The sequence below is a fragment of the Ambystoma mexicanum genome, chromosome 2q (assembly GCF_040938575.1).
Source record: "Ambystoma mexicanum isolate Mex_15411 chromosome 2q, UKY_AmexF1_1, whole genome shotgun sequence".
NCBI lineage: Eukaryota > Metazoa > Chordata > Amphibia > Caudata > Ambystomatidae > Ambystoma > Ambystoma mexicanum.
The window spans coordinates 203,687,518-203,711,918 of record NC_090924.1 but is presented as its reverse complement, the minus strand read 5'-3'; the positions used below and the strand labels follow the sequence as shown (position 1 = coordinate 203,711,918).

General features: G+C 52.2%; 1 protein-coding gene across 1 annotated transcript in view; it reads left to right on the top strand.

Moving 5' to 3' along the window:
* The window catches only part of SMG1 (SMG1 nonsense mediated mRNA decay associated PI3K related kinase), a 2,768,248-nt gene that overhangs the window by 1,884,605 nt on the left and 859,242 nt on the right, over positions 1-24,401 (top strand). The window contains exons 49-50 of the mRNA XM_069647131.1: positions 13,209-13,481; positions 14,935-15,169. Coding sequence (XP_069503232.1) covers positions 13,209-13,481; positions 14,935-15,169 — 508 coding nt within the window. The remainder of the gene's footprint in view (positions 1-13,208; positions 13,482-14,934; positions 15,170-24,401) is intronic.

Genomic DNA, 24,401 nt, shown 5'->3' with positions numbered 1-24,401 from the left:
CAATGCAGCTCTTATTTATCTCCCTGTCAGCTGTTCATGAAGCCTGAATGGAGAACATGATTGCTGACTCCCTGGGCAGGCAGAGCTTGGTCTCTCATGAGTGGGAGTTGTGCTTTAAAGTAAGTTCTTTCAGCGATATTACCCCTTTGGTAGCCCCTACAGTGGTTCCCTTGCCCTTCGTTGGATCCCTTGCCCTTCGTTGGATCCCTTACCCTTCGTTGGATCCCTTACCCCTCAGTTCTGTCAGGAAGTGCGAGCTGTTCTGCTCCAGGGGGTTTCACATGAGAGGAGCACTGGGGGATGGTTGTGGTGGACTGGAACTTTCCACTTCTATGCACATTCCTGTCAATCCCCATCATCCCTCATGATCTTAGAAGGTTGAGCCGGTTCGGAACAACTATGTTCGTGATTCCCCCTGGGTGGGTTTGGAGGACGTGGTACACTGACCTTCTGGACATGGGCATTTGCCCTCCTTGGTGTCTATATCAGAGGATCAGAGGATATTTGACTCCCTCCTCACCCATCCACGGAGGAAGGGACTGAACTCTATAAGCGCCCTATGTTTTTGCATCCCCCATCACGAGATGTTTATGATAGAACACCAGTTTATCATGTGATACACTGGCCCCAGACTAGGAGAAACTTTGGAGAGAAAAAAAACATTCTTGAGATGGATAGTCTTCTGCATTTCCAAATTTTACTCCATCGCAGGGAAGGAAGCGCCTTAAGGCCTCCAAGCACACTCAACCAGAGGATTGGTCGGCTCTTCGTATTTTCAGAAAGGAGATGTTCTGCAGCCTGGGGTCTGGCATGGATTCACATACTCATGATATTCCCCGTCGTCAGGCCGGGAATCCTCGGCAAAGAAAAAAATCAGTATCATTTTCGTTTCTGATCTGTCTTTCTCAGTAGTAACCAATCACTGGTCTCTGGGTCATACTGCCCCCAACCAATGACTGCCCTCTCCCTAAGCCCCGCCTCTGGCAGCCATCTTCAGATTTTTACTGCACGCTCAAGTGTTGGGAGTTCTCGTGTTTAGCTCTCGATCTTTTGCTGCGTTTTCGTGCTTTTTCAAAGAGAATTTCTCATTTTTCGGTCAAATATAGGGCCTGAAGCTCCACCGTCTCTACATCCGATTAACGGGGATCCGTGTCGGATTTTTCTACGTCCCTCAAGGGTGAAGATTTCGTCGAGTTACGCTTCTTGGAGGATTCCAGAAGTTTCTGCGGCCTACCCGAACATGGCCCAGGAGAAAGGAAGCTCGACGCCCAGAAAGCTGTTTAGGGTTTGCCCTGGATGCCAGCTGCAGAATGTGTTCAAGGAGGACGAGCACTCGAAATGTCTCTACTGCCTTCATGAGGACAAAACACACGTGGAGAAGGACTGTGCGTTTTGCAGGAACATGTCGGAATAGACCATCAGGGACCGACACCTTCGTCTCTCCAACTGGCTGGAAGGAAAGAGCCCGTCAGGTGAGAAGTAGTAGTCCGAGCGGTCTTCTAAGTCCTGTGAGGGCGCCCCGGCGATGGGGGCCCAACAGAAGGCAAAGCACCGCAAGTCCGTGGGCACCGGGAGCGCCGAACGGTCGGGCTCCTCAGCTGCCAGGCAGGGCGCACCCTCTCCAGTGCCATCAACCACGAGCCAACGCTCTGGCTCAGGGAAGAGGAAGGCCGAGAACCCGGCGAAGCTTCTGGGGAGGCCCCGGTCAAGCTCCAAGGGTCCGGCTGAGGGGGAGCGAGGCGGTGACCCTCCCCCCAAGGTGAAGGCCACAGGCACACACAATGTGGTAAAGGCCTTGATTCACCCGGCCAAGGCCTCTATCGAGGAAGTCGCGGCGGCCCTGGCACAGCCTGTGGAGGCTACACCAGTGGAGGCGACCACGGGGCCCAGAGTCTCCCTGCCTCCGCGGAGGGAAGCCTCTTTCAGACCCATCGAAAAGACCCCGGTGGAAAAAAGGTGGGTGGCCATTGTGGACACGGACACAGCATCCGAGGAGGAGCTGGTAGAAGTCTTGGAGGGCCTCAACAAGGGCATCGTAGAGGCCCGTCCCCACGGGAGGGATCCCGACGAAGGTGACGTCGAGAGTGACGGCGGCACCGGCGAGGGTCCTAGTCGCCCATCGCTTCCGGAGCCGCAGGATAACTCGCCGGCCATTTTGTTGGCGATACAATCCTTATGTTCGGAGATAAGGACGAGATTGCCCTTACCACCGACGGAGGATCCTGAACCAGGCTCGATGGAGGAGCCAGGCCCGGCGGGAAGCCCCCCGAACAAGAGAAGACAGATCCATCCAGCCCCGCCTTTTCAGCCCTCGCAGCCTGCTCAGCATTTACCCACGTCCCCTGTCCCTGGGGATGACACGGGAACGGACACGGCCACGACGGGTACTGACGACGACGGCGGTGATGACAGGACGGAGCTCCCATCGCCCCCAGCCCAGGCCTCCCCGCCCAACGAGATCGGATCTTTCCATACAATGATCGCCAGGGCATCCAAGCTTTTTCAGCTCTGCCCCGAAGAGAAGGAAGGTTTCCTTTACCAATGGCGCGAGGCCAAGAGGAAGACAGTCCTCGCCGTGCCTCTGCTGGATGACATCTGGGACGAGGGTCTCACCCTTCTCAAGAACCCGTCTATGACGCCTGTCAAGAGGGATCGGTACGAGAAGAAGTACCGGGTCCCCGACGCAGCCCCTTTGTGCCTTAGGGCACAACCGACCCCTGACTCGGTCGTCTCACCGGCGGCCAAGAAGAAAGCGGGGGGGGCATCGGCCTCAACGTCAACTTCTCCGCCGGACGGCGAAGGAAAGAAGCTGGACGCAATGTGATGAGTTATCTCGTCGGCGGCAACAACGATTAAGGCGGCCAACGCCCTCATGATCGTGGCCCGCTACGACAGGGAGTTATGGTACAAGATCGCCCCCCTGTTGGACTTCCTACTGGATGACAAGAGGGCCGAGGCCCTGGAGATCTTGCAAGAAGACGAAGTGGCGTCGGACCACGCCATTACGGTGGCAACGGACATTGCCGGCACCGGTTTCCGCCAGCTAGGCAATGGCGTTTGCCTTAGACGACGAGGGTGGCTCAAGTCGACGAATTTCCGCTAGGACGTACAAGCCAAGGTTTTGGACATGCCGTTTGACGGGAACAATCTGTTTGGGAAAACAGTGGATGAGTCCCTACAAGCCATCAAGGCAGACATAGAGACAGCTAAGGCCCTAGGCATTCTCCGGCAACGAAGGCCGTCCTTTCGGAGCACCGGAGGCAAGCAGGGTGCCTCCAAGGGATTTGGCGGTGGCTCCTCTATGTACTGCCAAGCGGCCCGCTCCTCGTCGCAGGAAGCCTATAGAGGACGAGGCAAGTCGGGTGGACCCCGCCGTCGTCGCCAGGGAGGCCAAGGCGGCAAGGCGTCCTCCAAGCAAGATTGAACCGACAGCGGTGTCGGGCCCCCACCGAAGCACCCCGGTGGGAAGCCGGCAGGCGAAGTTGGTCAGCGTGTGGCAGTCCATCTCCACCTACCGTTGGGTGCTGGATGCCCTGGCCCAGGGGCACGCCCTCGAATTTCTAAAAGTGCTCCTGCATTCAACCCGTGGCCAGGAAGGAAAATCACGTCCCCCAACTGCTATTGGAGGTAAGGGCGATGCTCAAAGAAAGTGCCATCGAGCTCCACCCGAAGAGGCTCCGGAGTATACTCAAGGTACTTCCTCATGAAAAAGAAGACAGGAGGATGGCGCCCCATCCTGGACCTGCGACGACTGAACAAGTACATCAAGGCACAGAAGTTCCGGATGGTCACCCTCCAGCATGTGCTGGGACAGCTGGAGGAGGGCGATTTCCTGTCGTCGTTGGATTTGGAGGATGCGTACTTCCACATCCCCATTCTGAAAGGACACCGAAAGTTCCTCAGGTTTGTGGTCCAAGGACGGCACTACCAGTTCAAGGCCCTCCCTTTCGGATTGAAGTCGGCACCCAGGGTGTTCACCAAGTGTCTTGCATCGGTGGCGGCGCGGCTGCGCCTGCAGGGGATCCACGTCTACCCCTACCTGGACGACTGACTCATCCGAGCAAGGACAAGGGAGCTCGCCGTAGATCACACAGCGAAGACCGTCCAGCTGCTCACGGACCTGGGATTCTCCATCAACTTTCCCAAATCCCACTTAGTCCCGTCGCAAGTCGCACTGTTTCTGGGTGCGAAGCTCGACACAGTGGCGCGTCTGGCCTCGCCGTCGGAGGAAAGGACGAAGGCCATCCTGGGCAAGGTGCAGCGTCTGCTGGCCACGGACGTGGCCAGGGTGAGGTCCATCAAGTCCCTCCTTGGGATGATGTCCTCCTGCATATATCTCGTGTGCCTGTGCAGGCTTCGGATGCGCCCTCTGCAAGAGTTCCTCGACGCCTGCTGGATCCAAGCGACGGGCAGCTTCGAGGACTGGATCCCACTCAATGAGACCTTCCGACGGGCGATCCGGTGCTGGGGCACCCGCGCTCATCTGACGGCGGGCACAGACTTTCAGACCCCATCCCACCAGATAACGGTGATGACAGATGCCTCCCTGGAAGGGTGGGGAGCGCACACCGGAGAACTTCACGCGAGAGGCCTTTGGCTCCCGGAGGAGAAGACGCTCCACATCAACATCCTGGAGCTCCGTGGTGCAGTGTTCTCGGCCCTCAGGTCCTTTCTCTCGTCCCTCAAGGGCAAGGTGGTGAGAATCTTCACCGACAACACCACCACAATGTTCTACATCCGAAAGCAGGGAGGAACCAGATCCCCAGCCCTCTCCAAGGAAGCCCAGGATCTGTGGCATTGGGCCGTCGCCCAAGTGATGTTTCTGGTGCCCTTTCATCTGGCAGGGATAAAGAACACCATCGCCGACTCACTCAGCAGGGAGCTGCGCTCGTGCTACGAGTGGGAACTACGTCAGGATCGACTCTTCCGACGATGGGGAAAACCACAGATCGACCTGTTCACGACGGCGACAAACTCCAAGTGCCAGAGGTTCGCCAGCAGGTTTCCCCAGCCGAGGAGCATGGGCGATGCTTTCTCGTTCCCCTGGGACGGCCTTTTCCTACATGCGTTCCTCTGTTGCCGTTGCTGCTCCGACTCGTCAACCAGCTCAAGAGGTCCCGGTGTGGCCGAGGCAGATCTGGTTCCCGGACCTTCTGGACTTGTCAGCGTCCCCACCAGTCAAGCTGCCGACGGACGTGGATCTTCTCTCCAGAGAAGGAGGCGCCATACTTCATCACGACCCGGAGTCGCTGAACTTGCAGGCCTGGCTCCTGCAGCACTAGAGTTTGGAGGGCACGATATCCCGGCTGACTGCATAGAGGTCCTTGCAAAGGCCAGGGCGTCCTCAACTCTCAAGTGCTATGGACATAAGTGGAAGAGGTTCTCTGTCTGGTGCCGTGCACAGAAGATCAACCCTCTACGGATTACGGCCCCTCAAGTGCTGCCGTACCTACTGTCGCTGGCCAAGGCTGGACTGGCTCACGCCTTCATCAAGATACATTTGGCTGCGATCTCCCGATACACCAGAACCACAGGACGAGCGTCCTTGTGGTCCCATTGCCTGGTGAAGGAATTTATGAAGGGACTGTTCCGATCGTTCCCGCCAGTGAAGGCCCCTGCCCCGGCGTGGGAGCTCAACGTGGTGTTCACCAGGCTCATGGGGGCGCCATTCGAGCCCCTGCATTCGGCACCGTTGAAGTTCCTGTCATGGAAGACTGCGTTTCTTGTGGCCATCACCCCCGCACGACATGTGGGAGAGATCCAGGCCCTATCCTGCAAGCCTCCATACTTGACTTTTCACGACACAAGGGTGGTGTTGAGGACGCACCCCTCCTTTATGCCCAAGGTGCCGTCAGACTTCCACCTCAACGAGCCCTTGGTGTTAGCTGTTTTCTTCCCGTCGCCTTCGTCACCGGCCGGGAGGACTTTGCACTCTCTGGATGTGGCTAGAGCGCTGAAGTTCTACGTGGACCGCACAAAGAGTTTTCGGAAAACATCACAGCCATTTGTGAACTTTGGACCTGTGAACCAAGGGAAGGCTCTCTCGAAGGCTTCCATTTCCAGATGGCTCTCCATCTGCATCATGCACTGTCATCAGTTGGCAAACCGGCCGTTGCCTGGCCGTCCGAGAGCCCATTCGACCAGAGCTATCGCTGCTACCACAGCGTTCTTGTCTAGTGTGCCCCTGCTGGAGATCTGCAGGGCTGCTACGTGGAGGTCGACGCACACCTTCACGAGATTCTATTGCGTTGACCGGGATTCCAGGGAGGAGTCCAGTGTCGGCCAAGCAGTGCTGCGCAACCTGTTCGCCTAAGGCGAGCCTGGTGAGGATGTAAGAATTGCTTAATGTTGAGCCTTTGCCACCTCCCGTTGGTTGTGCATGTGTGTACTGCTATGTATTCTTATATTCATGAGCATGTGAATCCATGCCAGACCCCATGCTGGAGAAGGAACAAGTTACTTACCTGTAACTGTTGTTCTCCAGCATGGGTCTGGCATGAATTCACATGCGAACCCTCCCTCCTACCCCTCTGCGGCTCTTCACTTGGTCATACTGCCACCTTGCGTGCTACCAAATCTGAAGATGGCTGCCAGAGGCGGGGCTTAGGGAGAGGGCAGTCATTGGCTGGGGGCAGTATGACCCAGAGACCAGTGATTGGTTACTACTGAGAAAGACAGATCAGAAACGAAACTGATACTGATTTTTTTCTTTACCGAGGATTCCCGGGTTGACGACGGGGAATATTCATGAGCATGTGAATCCATGCCAGACCCATGCTGGAGAACAAAAGTTACAGGTAAGTAACTTGTTACTTGCTAGACATCTGCCAGTCTGCAACATTATGACATACCTTTTCAAAACACTGCTGTCTTGATACTCTTTTAAGCCAAGATGCCCGATTTGGCAGGGCATCCCTCCAACATCTCTTGATTTGACTGTGGGCCTCTGGGTTCACCCCCCTACTTTCCTTCAGCTGCATGATGAGTAATCTGTTGGAGGACACAATTAATTAGTAGAACAAATGATTTACCTGTGGTAATGTTCTTTCGAAGGGATTGTGTCCTCCGACGTATTCCTTATCTTAGATAGAAATCCTTCAGCTTTGCTGGCCTCGGAAAATTTTTTCGCCAGAGGGCGCTGCGCGTCGATGATCGCCGAGTCGATGACCCTCGACGGCCTCCGTGCCGACGTCGACGTCATCCTGCCTATAAAGGCCGCGCGCAGCGTCCGTTGCTCAGTTCCGTTTTTCCGCGCTTCGTTGTGCCTCGGAACACCGTTGCTCAGTTCTCGATATAATATCTAACCTCGATATCGATGGCATCCTCCTCCGACCCGACGACCCCTCGGTCCGGTTTCAAAAAGTGCCGAGACTGCGGGAAGAAAATGTCGTTGACGGACCCTCACAGGGTCTGTTTGTGGTGTCTGGGAATCACGCACCAGAGTTCGGAGTGTGAGGAATGCCTTTCCATGACGGCGAAAGCCTTGAAGGAGCGTAGGGGGAAGCTCGAGAGAGGTAGGTCAACTTTAACTTCCTCGAAAGCTTCTTCGGTAGAGTCGAGACGTTCGTCTCCTCACCATAAAAAACACTCTCGTTCTAGATCACGAAGTGGCTCCCACCACTCGTCGACATCGAGACACTCGAAGAAGAGACGTAGGAGATCCCCTTCGTCATCTTCGTCGAGTTCTCCTGAGAGAGTTCATTGCCCCACAAAACGCAGCTCGCAAGCTGAGTGGGAGGAATTCAGGAAAAAGATGCTAAGCGTCTTCGAGAAAGCGGCCTCGTCCCCCTCGAAGACAGCTGAGGGTGATACCCCGGGTAAAAAACCCAAAAAATCTAAACGCCGCGAGTCGCAGTACCCGGCGGAAAAGTCAACCCGAAAGCGCCTCGAGCCATCGGGAGATAAAGCATCATCGACGCCATCGTCGAAAACTCCTTCGAAACAGAGGTCGGCGCCATCGACGCCGTTGTCGAAGGATTCATCGGCGCATCAGTCGATCGAGTCGACGCCGACGTCGACGCCGATATCGACGCCGGTGAAGGAAAGAACCACGGCTACTCCACAGCCAACGGTTAGACAAAAGACCTCCGACTCGACGCCGAGAACGTCGACGTCGTTCTCGAGCAGGACTCCGATCCTTTCGAGTTCCTCGAGGCCTAGTACACATTTCTCGACGCTTTTCACGGCGCCTTCGAGTACTTTCACGTCGGTGTCGACGACATCGACGTTTTCAAGGCCTGTGATGATGGCTCCTTCTGCATTGGAAATGGGGTTTATACCATTCCAAAAACCAAAGTATCCCCCTTTAACCTCGATTTTTGAGGAAAGGGAGGATTCAGACCAAGATATTGATTTACAGAGGACCACATCACCAGAGCCAGAGACTTTCGCCTCTGAGGAAAGAGGATTAAAAAATCTTCAGGATGCACTTCAGGAAGCTAGTGGCTTGGACACTTCTCCTGAAGCAGAATTTATCAAACCAGACCCAGGAGAACATGCGGAGACTCCATATAGAGCTCTGATGTCTAGAATCATAGAATTTATGGGTTGGTCTGCACCTTCTCCTGCCTTTCAGCAGGATGACCTCACTGACATACTGGACAAGGGCCCACAGGAGGATCCTGTGGTTCCATTTCACTCTGCTCTACAGAGAAGGATTTTGACAAACTGGGAAACGCCGGAAATTATCCCGGCAGTAAATAAAAAACTGTCAACAAAATACAGGGTGGCTAGTTCTGACCCTGAATATTTGTCAAAACACCCTACTCCTGAGAGCTTAGTTGTACAGGCTGCAACCTCATCAGGCAGCACATCTGCATACCCCACTGCTCCGCAGGATAGGGATGACAAAAAGTATGATGCCATGGCTAAGAAGGTTTTTTCTGCCTGTAGCATGGCGTTAAAGTCTATTAACGCGACCTGTACGCTCGCTAGGTTCAGCCACACCCTTTGGGAGTGCGCTTCATCAGCGGCTGACTGCCTCCAAGAAGGAGAGGAAAGGGACGCATTTTTAAACATCATCAGGGATGGTAAAGATGCGATGTGCGAGACCCTACAAACTGGCCTAGATTCTGCTGACAGTATCAGCAGGGCCATGGCGGCAAGTACCACAATCCGCAGGCATGCGTGGTTGAGGAAGTCTGGTTTTGCCTCTGACGTGCAGACCAGGCTTTTGAATATGCCCTTTGACGGTTCTACCCTCTTTGGAAAGAAGGCGGATGACAGTTTGGAGAAACTGCAAACGTCCAAGGCAGCAGCCAAGTCATTGGGAGCTGCTATCCGTCAGAATACCTTTCGTCCTTCGGGATCATCGTGGAGAGGACGGTCCTTTCGTTACTATTCCTCATATGGAAAGGGCAGAGGACGACCGGCTCAAAGAGGCCAAGGAAGATTTACCCGTGGTGGACGGGGTAGGGGAAAGAAAGCCGCACCCGCAGGAGCAGGAGCCACTTTACCTTCGGCAACTGCATCAGCCGCTTCAAAACCACTCTGAGGTCTCCCCTCACAGAACACCAGTAGGGGGCAGGTTAACTCACCATCTGACGGAATGGCAGGCTATTACGTCAGATGCTTGGGCTCTGGAGACAGTGGCCCAAGGTTACTGCCTGCCCTTCCTACATATCCCTCAGAGTCATCCACCGGGGAACAACCCTTTGAAGCTTCCAGATCCGCTCCTCTTGCAGGAGGTTTTAGACCTGCTAGAGAAAGGTGCCATAGAACTGGTACCTGTAGCGGAAAGGAACAAGGGTTGGTACTCCCCCTACTTCATAATACCGAAGAAGGACGGAGGACTGAGACCCATCTTAGACTTACGGGAATTGAACAAATTCCTCCGAAAGGACAAGTTCAAGATGGTGACTCTCTCTCAGATCCTTCAGGCCCTCCAGCTTCAGGACTGGTTGGTATCTCTAGACCTCCAGGACGCTTATTTCCATGTGCCGATCCATCCCAGGCACAGGAGATACCTGAGGTTCGCAATTGGCAGCTCTCATTATCAATTTCGAGTTCTGCCATTTGGGCTAACCTCCGCCCCGAGGGTCTTTACCAAGCTAATGTCGGTTGTGGCTGCAAGTCTAAGGAGGGAAGGGATTCATGTCTACCCTTACCTAGACGATTGGTTGATCAGAGCTGTATCTTCGGAACAGGTTCAGAGACAACTAGATTATGTTTGCCACTTCCTTCACAAGCTGGGCTTCTCCCTCAATTTAAAGAAGTCACAGATGATACCATCACAGAGACTCCAATTCATTGGAGCAGTCCTGGACACTTCCCTGGGAAGAGCCTTGCCACCAGAGGTGAGGGCTCGAGATATTCTGCAGATGGTCATCAGATTTCAGAATGCCCAATATCTCCCAGCCTACGACTTTCTGAGGTTGCTAGGCCTCATGGCATCCTGCATATTCCTCGTGCCGGAGGCTCGCCTGAGAATGAGATCCCTCCAGTGGGCACTGAGAACTCAGTGGTCACAGTTCTCAGGAAGGATGACAGATCTCCTTCGGATCCCGGTCAAAGTAGCCCGAGACCTTCAGTGGTGGGCCTGTCGGGAGAACATCCTGAAAGGAGAAATGTTTTGGCAACCATGGCCGGAGATAACAGTAGTCACGGATGCCTCACTCACGGGGTGGGGAGCTCACGCCAACGACTTGACCATCAGCGGTCGTTGGTCTCCATCGGAGTCCAGACTACATATCAACCTGTTGGAGCTGAGAGCCATCAGACTAGCGCTGAAGGCTTTTCTGCCGTCTGTACGGGGAAGAAACGTCCTAATAATGACGGACAATACAGTGGCCATGCACTACCTCAACAAAAGAGGAGGCGTAGGCTCACTACCACTGTGCAGAGAGGCGATGCAGCTCTGGTTTTGGGCAATTCAGGAAGGAATCTCTCTATCGGCAATTCACCTAGCCGGAGAGAAGAACTTGACAGCGGACGCTCTGAGCAGGCAGAGCACAGTCTCTCACGAGTGGGAGATAGCTCAGGAAGTCCTTCAAGAGATCTTCGCCCTTTGGGGAACCCCTCAAGTGGATCTGTTCGCCACCAGTATCAACAGGAAGTGCGACAGATTTTGCTCAAGGGAATTTCCCCCGAGAGGAGCTCTAGGAGATGCGTTCGTAGTGGACTGGGAGTTCCCACTTCTGTACGCGTTCCCTCCGGTCCCTGTCATTCCTCAAATGATCAGGAGGTTGAGAAGGTTTCGGAAGACCATGATCCTAATTGCCCCGGATTGGGCCAGGAGAACGTGGTACCCGGACCTTCTAGACATGTCCATCTGCCCTCCAATTCGACTGCCATACAGAGAGGATCTTCTCTCGCAGAAGGAAGGTCAGGTTCTCCATCCAGCCATCAAGACCCTCAACCTTCACGCTTGGTGTCTGAAAGGTTGAGGTACAAGGATTGGGACCTTCCGGATGATGTTATGGAGGTGTTGCTTTCGGCCAGAAGGCCGGCAACTAAAACTCTATACCGCTGCCGTTGGAACAAATTTTGCAGCTGGTGCAGAGAAAAGAATATTGAACCCTTTTCTTGTGGTACACCTATGGTGTTGTCATTCTTACTTTACCTGGCTAATTCAGGCCTACAGGTTGGCACAATTAAGGGCTATCTCGCAGCGCTATCAATCTTTAAGCGCACTGCAGAGGAGCCTTCATACTTCAAAATTCCATTGGTAATACAATACCTAAAAGGATTAACTAATGTTTATCCCCCGAAACCTTTTCAAGTTCCCTTATGGGATTTAAACCTAATTTTAAACTTCCTAAAGGGTGCCCCTTTTGAACCACTACACTCTTGTTCATTGAAGCTTCTCACCCTCAAAACTGTTTTGCTAATAGCATTGACATCTGCTAGAAGGGTTAGCGAGTTGCAAGCCTTATCGTGTAAACCTCCACATACAATCTTTTACAAGGACAAAGTTGTTCTTCAGGTGAAGCCTAACTTCCTCCCGAAGGTAGTCTCGGAGTTTCACATCACTCAGAAGATTATATTACCTTCTTTCTACCCTCCTCCTCATCCGGGGAAGGAGGAAGAGAGACTGCACAGGCTGGACCCTAAGCGAGCCTTGAGCTTTTATATCAGCAGATTGGCTAAGATCAGACAAGCAGACCAACTCTTTGTAGGTTATGCAGGACATAAGTTGGGCCTTCCAATAACAAAACAAACCATCTCCAGATGGATTATTTTAGCCATTCTGGAGTGCTACAAATTGGCAGGAAAGGAGCCTCCTCAAAATCTAAGGGCTCATTCTACCAGGGGTATCGCAACATCCTCAGCCCTTCAAAGAGGGGTGCCAATTCGAGATATATGTGCGGCTGCCACATGGTCGTCCGCACATACATTTACCAAATTCTATAGCCTGGATTCCTCCTCTAGTCAAGAAACTAGATTCGGCAAGGCTGTGTTACACTCTGTCCATTCTGGAAGGGTAACATAACTTTTATTACTCCCGCCTCCAGTCACAATACCACTGCTATGGGAGTCTATCTAAGATAAGGAATACGTCGGAGGACACAATCCCTTCGAAGAACTAGTTACTCTTACCTTGTAACGTTCTTTCGATGGGATGTTCCTCCGACGTATTCCTTATCGACCCTCCCATCCATCCCCGCAGTATGACTTCCTGTGGGTTTGCAGCCTATGCTCCTTCAAGGTGATTAGTCTAATCCAAAAACATTACTGGGGACTACAAAACGGAACTGAGCAACGGACGCTGCGCGCGGCCTTTATAGGCAGGATGACGTCGACGTCGGCACGGAGGCCGTCGAGGGTCATCGACTCGGCGATCATCGACGCGCAGCGCCCTCTGGCGAAAAAATTTTCCGAGGCCAGCAAAGCTGAAGGATTTCTATCTAAGATAAGGAATACGTCGGAGGAACATCCCATCGAAAGAACGTTACAAGGTAAGAGTAACTAGTTCTTCTGGTGGATGTTCCTCCCAGAGATTTCTCATTGCCTTCTCAAATTACCACAACTCAGTGGAAAAAAATAGAAACTGAGGTCATGACGCACTTAGCAAGCTATACATACTGACGTCCCATCCAGCACCAAGGAAGGCGTGCGTCAAAGGACGCTGACATCGCATGGCACCCCCCCCCCCCAACCCCCCTGCTGAAGAGAGAAGAATATGATCTAAGATGAGGAATCTGTGGGAGGAACATCATAAAAAACCATGACAATTTAAATATTTAACATAAAGCATGTTTTTATTTCAGATATGAAATGCAGTATGCACCACAGGCTCCTCCCGCTGTATGCCAGTTTATAAATGCTACAGAAATTACTCTCCAACGTTACGCAACAGATATAAACAATAAGCTCATAAGACAAGTAGAACGACTTAAGCAAGAAGCTGTAACTGTGTCAGTTTGTGAGGAGCAGCTAAAGGAAATTGAGCGTTGCATTAAAGTTTTCCTTCATGAGAATGGAGAAGAAGGGTCACTGAGCCTGGCAAGTGTCATTGTTTCTGCACTCTGCACACTGACAAGGTGAGTGCAATTGGAAAGGTTTTATGCTGCAAATGAAGTACTAAATGTCATGTAAGTTTACGCTATGTATTTTTTAGAATTAGCTTGGGGCCCTCTTGTGTTTGGCTAGTGCCATAAACCTGTTATGCTGCTTCCGTTGGGAGAGTGGTGAAGGCGCCCACTCCCCGACACGTTATCCAAAAACTCAGAATAATGGACACACCCCAGTAGGGAATGAGACCAGGAGATAGACTGCAAGTAGAACAAAGTTTATATAAGATAAATTGTGCACGCAGAGAACTCTGCTGCCCAGAGAGCTCTCTGCCAAATATTACCCAGGCAGCACATTAGAAGGGAAAGAATTGTCATTGATGACATTATGGTACAAATACAAAATTCTACAATACAATTGGGTTGAGTCGTGAGTACTGTATAGAAGTGTAGGCGCTGACCGCGTAGGATTGGCTGTGGCGTGAGTGTCACACCCGCAGCACGTGGGTCCTCTGGGCTCATCTGTGTGGTGAAGGTCAGGCCAGCAGAAATGACACTTTCCCTGACTAACTGATCTTATAATAACAGGATCTGAGAGCATGAGAGACATGACTCTCATAAAGTCTGGTGTGGAATCTGGTTGCTTCCCAGAGTTCATAGACAAGTTATAGGCATGAATTGTACCCTCTGCATCCCGGTACCCATAAATCTAGAGTCCCCGACCCAGGTGCCCACCTTGGAGGTTTTGATCTACCTAATGCCTCATGATATGAATAGACAAGTGTTAGGATTAGAAAGAATGAGTGTCAGGGGTCAGGGCTCTTGGGGGTGTCTTCATTTGGCCACTACGGGAGATTAGATGTGTATCTGTATCAAAGAGCAGAGGGGCATGGGCCTGGTAGATTAAAGCTTAGAAGGGCGGGGGTCAGAAGGGCACACGCAGGTTAGTGATGATGGATAGGCACTCATGCAGGGCCTGTTCTGGTCTCTCACGGTGCATTGAGCTCATCTGTTCTGGGACGGCACTAAAAGTTGAAACAATGAATGGCTGAACTTGCATGAGAACAGGGTTTGTGCGAAGCTGGCAGGAGGCAGTGGGGTGGGGTGGGGGCCTGGGCTGGTGGTGTGAGGCGCAGGGCAAAGGGAGAGACAGGCTTTTAGATATCATGTTCAGCCCTAGTAAAAGATGGTATTTGGTGGATTACCTAAAATGGAGTCTTTGCACGTTAATAAGGCTTAGTTACATGCTTTCCTTGTTAGTAATTAGTATGTGATAAACACAGATCACAGTTGGGTGATCGGGGGGACGTCTCCCCGCTTCAGCACAAGTGAGATCCGTGCATGCGAGAGTGGTGAGAGAGGCGGAAAACACCACCTCTCCCCAACAGTGGCTTAGCTGTAACAACTTTTGATAAAACTGTGTGATTGATGTTTTAAAGCTACACAGATAACGTCAATGATGCAAACTATGCTTTATGTGCAGGCGCAATCTAATGATGGAAGGGGCTGCCTCGAGTGCGGGAGAGCAACTTGTTGATCTTACTTCAAGAGATGGTGCATGGTTCCTGGAAGAGCTCTGTAGTATGAGTGGGAATGTGACTTGTCTTGTACAGTTATTAAAGCAATGTCAAATCATCCCTCAGGATCTAGACATCCCTAACCCAGTGGAGGCCTCTGAAGCTGTGCATTTGGCTAATGCAGTTTACATCTCACTTCAGGTATGCACATTCTCCACATATCCATGTTTACAATTGCTTAGCACTGTATCAATTTATTACCAAGTCTTAAAAAATGTGAACGAAGATTTTTTTCATCCTTTAAAAAAAGGAAAATACAAGCTGACCGTGTTGTGCATCTTTACATGTGCATAGTGTTTTTCATTTTGCCATTACTATGCTCTGTGAGTTTGACACTTTTTCACAAAAATTAAGTTTAAATGGCAGACCTATCGTTTCATAATGCTCAACCTGTATCCTGGCTAGACCCACTATCTTCTGAGATTCTCAGTGTGCATTAAAAATATCATTCCTTTGAGTTCTCCACCGCAACGTGGTTCATTATACTAACTCAGTATTGATAATGAGAGTATCCTTTGTCTGTTCTCTCTACTCCCCGATACAATTCCTCTTGCTCCCTTATTGTACATTGACTCAAGCAAAGGTTGGAAGAATATTTTTTCTTCTAATGGATTCCTTCCTCCCATAGATTCCACATCTTTGAAATATACTTAAGCTATCGGTCTGGTTGAGAATCCTTTTCAGCCATCAGGGGCCGCAATGCATCCCCACATCAGCTCTGTTCTATCATTGGCGTTTATCACTCCGAAGGTGACCTCATGAGTCTTATATAGGAATCCTGCTGCGCATCTTCTGGAACACATCTCTGCTTCTAACATTTATATTAACCTGCATAATTTCTTCTCCGGTGGCTTCTGGCTTTAAGCCCTGCAAGGACTGCAGGAAATCAATGTCTTTGACTTACATAAGCGCTGACTTTTTATGCTTGGATACAGACACAGAGGAACATGTGCCAGTGAGTATCCTAAGACATTGGGAGGTCATGTTGAAAAGCTCTTCACTGATTGTCACAAGGGTGGGAAGACCCCATTCATTTCGGACATCTTTGGAGCCTTCTTCGAACACCATGAGCGTGATTCTTCAGGTTCCACTGTCGACAACACTTGCTGTCGTCAGTGGAACCTGAAGAATCACGCTCATGGTAGACTAGCAGGAAGCAATATTGGAATAAGCTTCGCACTAGGAGAGCTGTTATCCTAGTCACTCTTTGAAGCGTCTTTGTTCATTTTCCTCTGGTAAGTGCATTGCTGCTTCCGCCCCAGGGAGTGTGCATCAGGCACTGAAGGACTTTCTACCTCCAGTCGTACAACTACCATTCCCACAACTGCTCTATCCAGGAGCATTAGGTGGAGACCTGCCAGAAAATATTGGATATTTTCACCAATGGCGCTTGTGGCTTAATCCTCTATCTTGGTGGTTGTGCAAGAGTCCACTGTAATGTTTTGGGCTGGGTAAAGCACCTTTTTTGCCCCTTCACTATACTCCAAGAGCGAAGTCCAGGACCCTATCATGTAGACTGCACCACTCCTGTATCTCATGTGTCTACCTTTAAGCATGGTAGCCTGGATGTCACTTGGCAAAAGTCCTTTAAAAAAGGTGCAGAAGAGGCAGAGTTTTACCTCAGCCTCTAGTTCAGAGTTCCTTTCCACGTTTGGGCATATCTTTGAAGAAGAGGTTGATTTCATTCTTTTTATGGAATAATCTATAGTGGAATGCGAAGTGGAAGACTTCCCTAAAGAGATGTACAGCCAAGATGATGGGTCTGCCTTCTGATCTTCAGGAGGCCATGGGCTTTTTGATCCCTAACCTGAAATTGAATTCATAAAAGGACTGGCCTTTGAGAAATCCCATATATATCGTTCAAAAACACCATCGGCAAGACAGTTGATTGGTTATCATGGCTCCCTTGGTTCAATACAGCCATACCAATATGCTGGAGCAAGTTCCTCCTGAATATATGCTCCTACCTTTCAATGCTGCCATTGGTGACCCGGTCATGGCATTTTGGCTCAGGCTTGACATAGGCAAAGGTTTGGACAAGCAGCACTGCATGGCCAGTTCACCCCTAGCTTTTCTCTCCATGCATCCTTTGCCCGATAGTCTGGTTGTTCAGGCTTCCATAAGAGGGATACAAGTTAGCTGCTTTTCTCTTCTGGCCACCTGAGAAGGAGAGCCAGAAACGGGATGCCCACGATTGAAGGTCTTGGCCTCTGGAAGTCTAGCATTAAGCGCTGGTAACAACTCTTACAAAAAAATAAAAGAAGAATGTTTTTAACAGTGGCCGAGGTGGGCGGCTATCAGTTGGGAGCGGTGCTCCTCTACTTTTTAAAAAATGTTTTACTATTCCTATACTTGTATTTTAAAACAAAACCAGTGTAGGAAGCAGTTGAAATGTGTCCTTCAGTGCACTGCACTGAACGTTCCCTTAAAGAGCAGGTGAATTTGTTTGGTGTTTTGTATTGTGCGTGGGAGGGGTGTGGAGATGGGGTTTGTGGGGAGTAGGGTACGCCAGTAGGGAACATAGTTCCACTACTCCTTTTCATACACTTCGACCACTGGTTTTTAACAACTGTATTTTAAGAGACAGACAGTGGACAGCAGTGTCAATAAGAGAAGACATCCAGATATGTTCCCTTTCCATAGAGGCAACACAGCATTACATATGATTCACATGAGTACAGATTGCCTCCCCTCCCACCCATGACTTCCCTTGACCCTGTCACGCTGATGAACCAACTCCTGCAACCTAGCTGGGTACACCCGTATGCTTTGTAATGTGGTGAAGAAGCAGCTGATACGGCCCCAGAAATATGCTGGTTTCGTTGACTCAGAAATGGTGGCAAAGCTGCTGCTTGGCAAATCATGCAGTCTGCTGTGGACACTACAGATTGTGTGGCCTGCTCAGTGGGCTTGGGGGCTTTACGAAGAAGGCACTCCTTGGTGCATAATTCTGGGTTTGTGCCTGAGGTGCAGGTACAAGTTCTCAAAATGATCTTAGATAGGACCAATTCTTTTGGGTCCCAGTGGAGCAAGCAAGTAGCTTATGAAGCTCAAGGTGTCGAACGCCATTGCCAAGTCTCTCGGTCAGGCATTTCAGCAGCTGTGCTCTTTTCGCACCAGAGGACATTGGTTTCTTTAATTCTCCTTGTTGGCCCAGAGGTAAATGGCAAAGCCGTTTTCCCTACCATGGTGGAGGTGGTCCTCGAACAATGTTTTTACAATCATGCCTCTTCCCTTTTCTTTGACGTCGGGGGAAGGTTGTCCCTGTTTGTTCTCATGCAGATAAAAAAAAAGTGACACCTGTGCCTTGCAGGTATTGCTTCATCCCTTTCCTGCACTGCACCCAAGATGCTCTCCTGCCTCCCCCACATTCCTCCTACCCCCCAAACCCCCCCCCCCGGATACCCCTTTGCTGGAGGTAATCTTGCAACCCCTGGTGAATCCAAATTGTCCTTGCCTCGCAGAAAAGGAGGCAATAGTATTCCCACACATACTCCCACATCCTGTCCCCTTTCCTCCATATTGTATGGGTGTCCCTTCCAAGGGACGGGAGACGGAACCTTTTTCACCAGAAAAAAACCTTCCCCTTTAAATTTAGAGGCATTCAGGGGCGTGGCCCAGGGAGAATGCGCTGCCCTGACTCTGGCCTCTGGCGCCACACCTCAGGCCCCTTTTCCACGTCGACGGGAACGGGCCGAATTCACCAGCGCTCCTGGGTTTGGCTTTGGCCATGTAATTCCACGCACGGATACTTATTCTTCTTTGTCTTTTTTGTCTCATCCATCATTCAGGTACTAGGTCCTCAGCCGTCATGCTCCTCCCCAGCATATGTCAACTTCTACAGGGTCCAGCAGGTGTCCATCCTGCAACGGGCTGTTCCCAACTTCAGACCCCATGCCCTCTGCCTACGTTGCCTTGGCCCAGACCACGGTTGGTAATCATGTTCAGTGTGTGACTCGCTATCCTCGAAGGCGCTGAAGAACAGACTAGCCAGGTGGATGGAGCTCTTCCAGAGGTCGCCTCCAGAGGATCTCAAGAACTTCGTGAAGCATCGGCCCAGACCCAAGGTGGGGCCGATATTTTTCAGCGCACCCCGCAAGAGAGACTCCTTCACAGGGACTCCCCCGAGCTCGTGGGACGGGCCAGGTCCTTCAACTGGCACGTGCACCAAGGCTGCTACAGCTACCGGCCTTCGGGTCTAGGGTTCCTCGGATCCTCCCGAGCACAGTGTTGAGGGACCGGAAGGTTCTTGTACCGGGTCTACACCCGAAGGGCTACGCCCTAACAACGGCAATATGTCCAAGGGGGCACCTATATGCAGCTCGACCAACCCCTGGGTGGAGGGTGGCTCACCTGCCGAGGCCTGAGGAGCAGGGTAGGCCTTGTGATCCACACGCAAGAGTCTTGGACGAGGCCGGGCCCAGCAGGCTGAGCAACACGTGGCAGGCAGCGCGACAGAATGACCACCACGCCAGAAAGGGACACCCGTCTGACGCCATTCCACGAATTTGGCGAAGAAAGAGCGTCAAGTTGGGACTGGCCTCAAACAGGTACGTGGCCTACAGTCTACCCTTCATTTGCGCAGGGCAACTTTCCTTTGCATCCATATGGACTGGGTACACAGTGGCTCCAGCAGCCCCCTGCTACCCTGTCGGTACCCCTCCCCCTGCCACCTCTTTGGCCAGTGAGGAGGTGCTCTTTGAGAAATTCCTCGGCCTCATGAGGTCTCCTCAGATGGGGGTTATCATCAAGGACACAGTCAGGGAAGTCCTCCCTGCCATGCTAAAGGCACCACAGATTCCTCCATCGGGCCCACAGGCCCCAGTGCAGCTGCCTCCTCCGGCTCCACAGCCAACTGTGCAACCTCTGCCTCCGCAGCCTCTGGCTGCGGTCCCTGTACCCCAGCCTCCGGTGCCATCTACTCCTCCTCCACAAGATCCTCCAGATCCACAGGATACAGACGAGGAGGAGGATCCGGACATGCCATCCTCAGCCAGAGCCTTCCATGAACGTCTTGCTGGCCTGGCGGAGTACCTGGGCCTCCCCCAACCCGAGGTCGAACAGCCGGCAGAGGAGGTTCTAGCTGAAGTCCTCGCGAGACGCCCCTCTGCCAGCACGGGCATTCCACTGCAAACCGATGTAGTCTCCCTGGCCAAGAAGGGTTGGCTCAAGACCCACTCGGTCCAGTCGGTCAATCGACGCCAAGTACAGGCAGATGGAGGGGGGATACACTCTTGCTCTCGACCCATCCCCAGCCACACTCCTCGGTGATCGCTGCGGCATCACTATACTCCAAGCCTCAGTCGTCCTCAGCCTCCTCCTCTGCGGCGCTGCTAGGCAAGGAGGAGAATATCTTGGAGGCGTACAGCAAGAAGATCTACTCCAACGCCTCCTTGCACCTGCGTCAGTCCAACGCAGACTCCATGCTGGCTGCCGCCAACCAACGGTTATGGCGGGAAATTGCGGACTTCTTCCTGTAACTCCCCACCCAGTGACAATCGCGCTTTAAGGTGGGGCTAGCAGAAGCCAAGCTTGTGGTGCATTACCTCATGGAATCCTCAGTGGCTCATATCGATACCTCAGGCCGTGCCATCTGCATTGCCACGGTCATGAGGAGAACAGCCTGGCTCGGGGCAACGAAATTCAAACCGGATGTCCAGGAGTGCAGGAGTGCATTCTAGATCTACCATTCGAGGTGGGCGGGGGGGGGCCTCTTCCACTCCTCTACAGACGAAGAGTTTGACAAGAAGAACAGCTCACAAACAGCAAAGTCTTTATCCATTCTTACAAAGACCACAGCCAAATCGTACACACTAGCTCTGCATTGCTTGGATAAGGGTCGTACATATGGAGGGTTCTCTGGCTTCCAGGAACGCAGATCCAGGCAGCCGGACCGTCTGCCGTCTCAGAACCTGCACAAACAAAAAAAGGGGGTGGGGGAGTAAGGGCTTTTTCCAGCCCTCCCCCCCCCCTCAGTGTCCTTCTTTGAGGGAAAGAAGGCATGACACGCCCCTTCGGGTCCACGTGTCTCCGGTGGGAGGGGGGTGCAGGCTTGCTCTCCATGCACAATTCCTGCGCCAGAATTTCGCGGACCCCTGGATCTTCTTCTTAGTATCCACGGGGTATTGCCTTCCTATCCCAGTCTCTCCTCCCTCCTCCCCTCCACTCCACTCCCACAGGTTGGGACAGCAACTCTTTTGGCAGAGATTCGGTCGCCCGTAGAGAGCCAGGCTTCTACTCCAGGATTTTCGCCATTCCGGAGAACCAGGTGAGCCTGAGAGTTGTGGTGAACCTTTCCACCCTCAACCTCTCCCCACCCCTGCAAAAATTCAAGATGATTAGGCAAGCTTTTATAGCAGAGAAATTGGACAAGGGAGACTGGATCTGCTCCCTGAATCTGAAGGACGCGTACCTACACATCCTGATTTGGCAGTCCCATTGTTCTTTCCTACGGTTCAGGATCATGGGCTACCATTTCCAATCCAAAGTCCTTCCATTTGGCCTCAACTCGGCCCCAGGGTCTTTACCAGACTCATGAACGCTGTGGCCCTCCTCACAGCGCAGGGCCTCCACAGCTACCCATACCTCGACAACTGGCTCGTCAGGGCTGCAACTCCGGAAGAGGTTTTCCACTCTTCCCGTGCCCTTATGTACCAACATCTCCTGGGTCTACTGGCGGCGGTCCTGTTAGCCGTGCCGCACACAAGACTAGGATGAGAAGGATTCAGCTGCACTTTGCGGCCTCATGGAATCAGGAGCGGGGCTCGCAATCCGAGATCAACGTTCCTCCATCCCTCCACCCGGACCTAACCTGATGGTCCATGGACTGCAACCTATGGACGGGCAAGCCTTTTCGGCCACCCACTCAGCAGGCCGCAATCACCAGACTCCTCGCTCGAGGGCTGGGGAGCCACCCTGGACGATCTCTCGGTCTACGGCACCTGGACTTCACAGGAGCAGGAATACCACATCAATTGGCTGGAGCTGAACATCATCTGGCTAGCGCTCAAGAGCATTCCTACCACTTCTCAAGGGAAAGGTTGTCCTCATCCAGACAGACAACTTGACCAGCATGTACTACGTCAACAAGCAGGGAGGCACCAGATCCCCTCCTCTGTGCAGACTGGCGATCAGCATGTGGGAATGGGCCCTAGAAAACGACATTTACCTCTCGACAGTCCACCTCCCGGGGGGATCCAACCTGGAGGCGGACAGGCTCAGCAGGCTGGGAGAGGACAATTAAGAGTGGCAGCTAAACAACCTCGTTATTATTGAGATCTTCAACAGGTAGGCGTCATGCCCAAGTGAATCTCTTTGCCACCTGGCACAACAGGAAGTGTCCCCAGTTCGCATCCTGGCAGGGTCAGGGCCCCGGCTCTCTAGGCGACGCATTTCACCTCCAGTGGACTGGCATGAAGGCCTACGCCTTTCCGCCTACTCCCCTGATCCACAGGGTAATTTGCAAGATCAAGGAGTCTCACTGACTCCACATCATTCTGATAGCTCCATGGCGGCCTGCCAGGCCCTTGTTTTCGAAACTACTCCGCCTCTCGGAGGTGCCCCCGATACACCTTCCAACAGACCCAGCACATCTTCTGGCGCAGCAGTGGGGCAGAATCATTCTCCTCGCGCCAGGGAAACTAACCCTCACAGTGTGGTACCTGAGCAGGTAGCGCTGCGGCACCTTAGCCTCTCACAGGCCAATCTGGAGATCATACAGGGCGCCAGGAGTAAAGCCACCAGGGCCCAGTACAAAAGCAAATGGACCAGATTCTGCCACTGGGCAGACTCCAAGGGAATTGACCCCTTGGCCTGCAATTTGGACGACGTGCTCTCTTTCGGCGCACCTTGCTCATTCAGACATACAGGTGGACACTTGCCAGACATACCTTGCAGCCATTGGGGCTTACAGGAACTCGGAGGAAGCTATTTTTTTCCTCCTCCAACCCTATCGTCAAGAAACATCTGACTGGTCTTGCTAGGCTCTAGCCACCTGTCAAGAGACTGCACCCTGTGTGGAACCTTAACATAGTCTTGGGCGCCCTGACGCACAAACCATTCGAGCCAAGGCGTCCGTGGACATTAGGCTGGTCACCATAAAGACGGCCTTACTAGTCGGTCTTACCTCGGCTCACAGAGTCAGCGAGATCCAGGCGCTGGTCACCTCTGAACCATATACCACCTTTCACAAGGACAAGGTAGTCATGCAGACGCACCCGGCATTTCTGCCCAAGGTTCAGTCTGCATTTCACTTGAACGAAGAAATAGTCCTTCCTACGTTCTTTCTCGATCCCAAGGACGAAGCACAGAGTGCTGCACTGCCTGGATGTCAGGCGTGCCCTAAAATTCTACTTGGGCAGGACCAAGGGCTTCCGCAAGTCGGACGCTCTGTCACTTTCGGAGGCTCAAGGCCAGGCTATCAGGCCTCTAAGGCCTCCATATCCTGATGTATGGTCTCGGCCATCAAGGAAGCGTGCAAGGGCCAGCACAAGCCGCTCCCGGCCAACAGACATGCCCACGCAGTCCGAGCCAAGGCAATGGCCATGGCATTCCAGCGTCGGGTCCCTTGGCAAGTCATAAGCAGGGTGGTCACTTGGGCCTCTCCCTCGGCTTTACTGTTGGATGCTGTTTGGATGCCGGCTCTAGATCTGATGCGGCTTTATGACGGGCAGTTCTCAGGAACCTTTTTTGCTTAAGGAGGGTCTCCTCTCCACCCTGGGGCTACAATCAGTTGTAATCGCCCATACAGTATGGAGGAAAGGGGATGGGACGTAAGAGTAATTATAAGTTACTCACCATAGTGACTAACATACTCCTAGTCCATATTCGCCCTTCCTCCATACGTCCCACCAACCTCCCCCCTAATAATACTGGTGTCATTAGGCAATGTTAAATCTTACGTCGACGCGTCAATGGGGTTTGAGGTGTGGCGCTGGAGGGCGGAGTCAGGGCAGCGCATGCTTCCCGGGCCGTGCCCCTCTAAATTCAAGGGGAAGAAGGTTTTTTCTGGCGCAAAAAAAGGTTTAGTCTCCTGTCCCTTGGAAGGGACGCCCATACATTATGGAGGAAAGGGGACTATGGACTAAGAGTATGTTAGTCACTACAGTGAGTAACTTATAACTTCTTTGTTGTAGTAGGATGACTGAAGTCTTCACCCCATCCTTGACCTTAGACTACAGAACTTCTACTTGAGCATTGACAAGTGACACTTTCTGTGCTAGGGTTGGATCAGCACATTAAAGTACTTTATTTGCAATGTTGCCCTTCGACCGGTCTTCAATTCCCCAGCATTTAAAAAAACCTGTTGGCTGTAATGGTTAAGCGCCCTAAGCAGGAACAGATTCACATCTTGGCATACCTGGACTAACTGGCT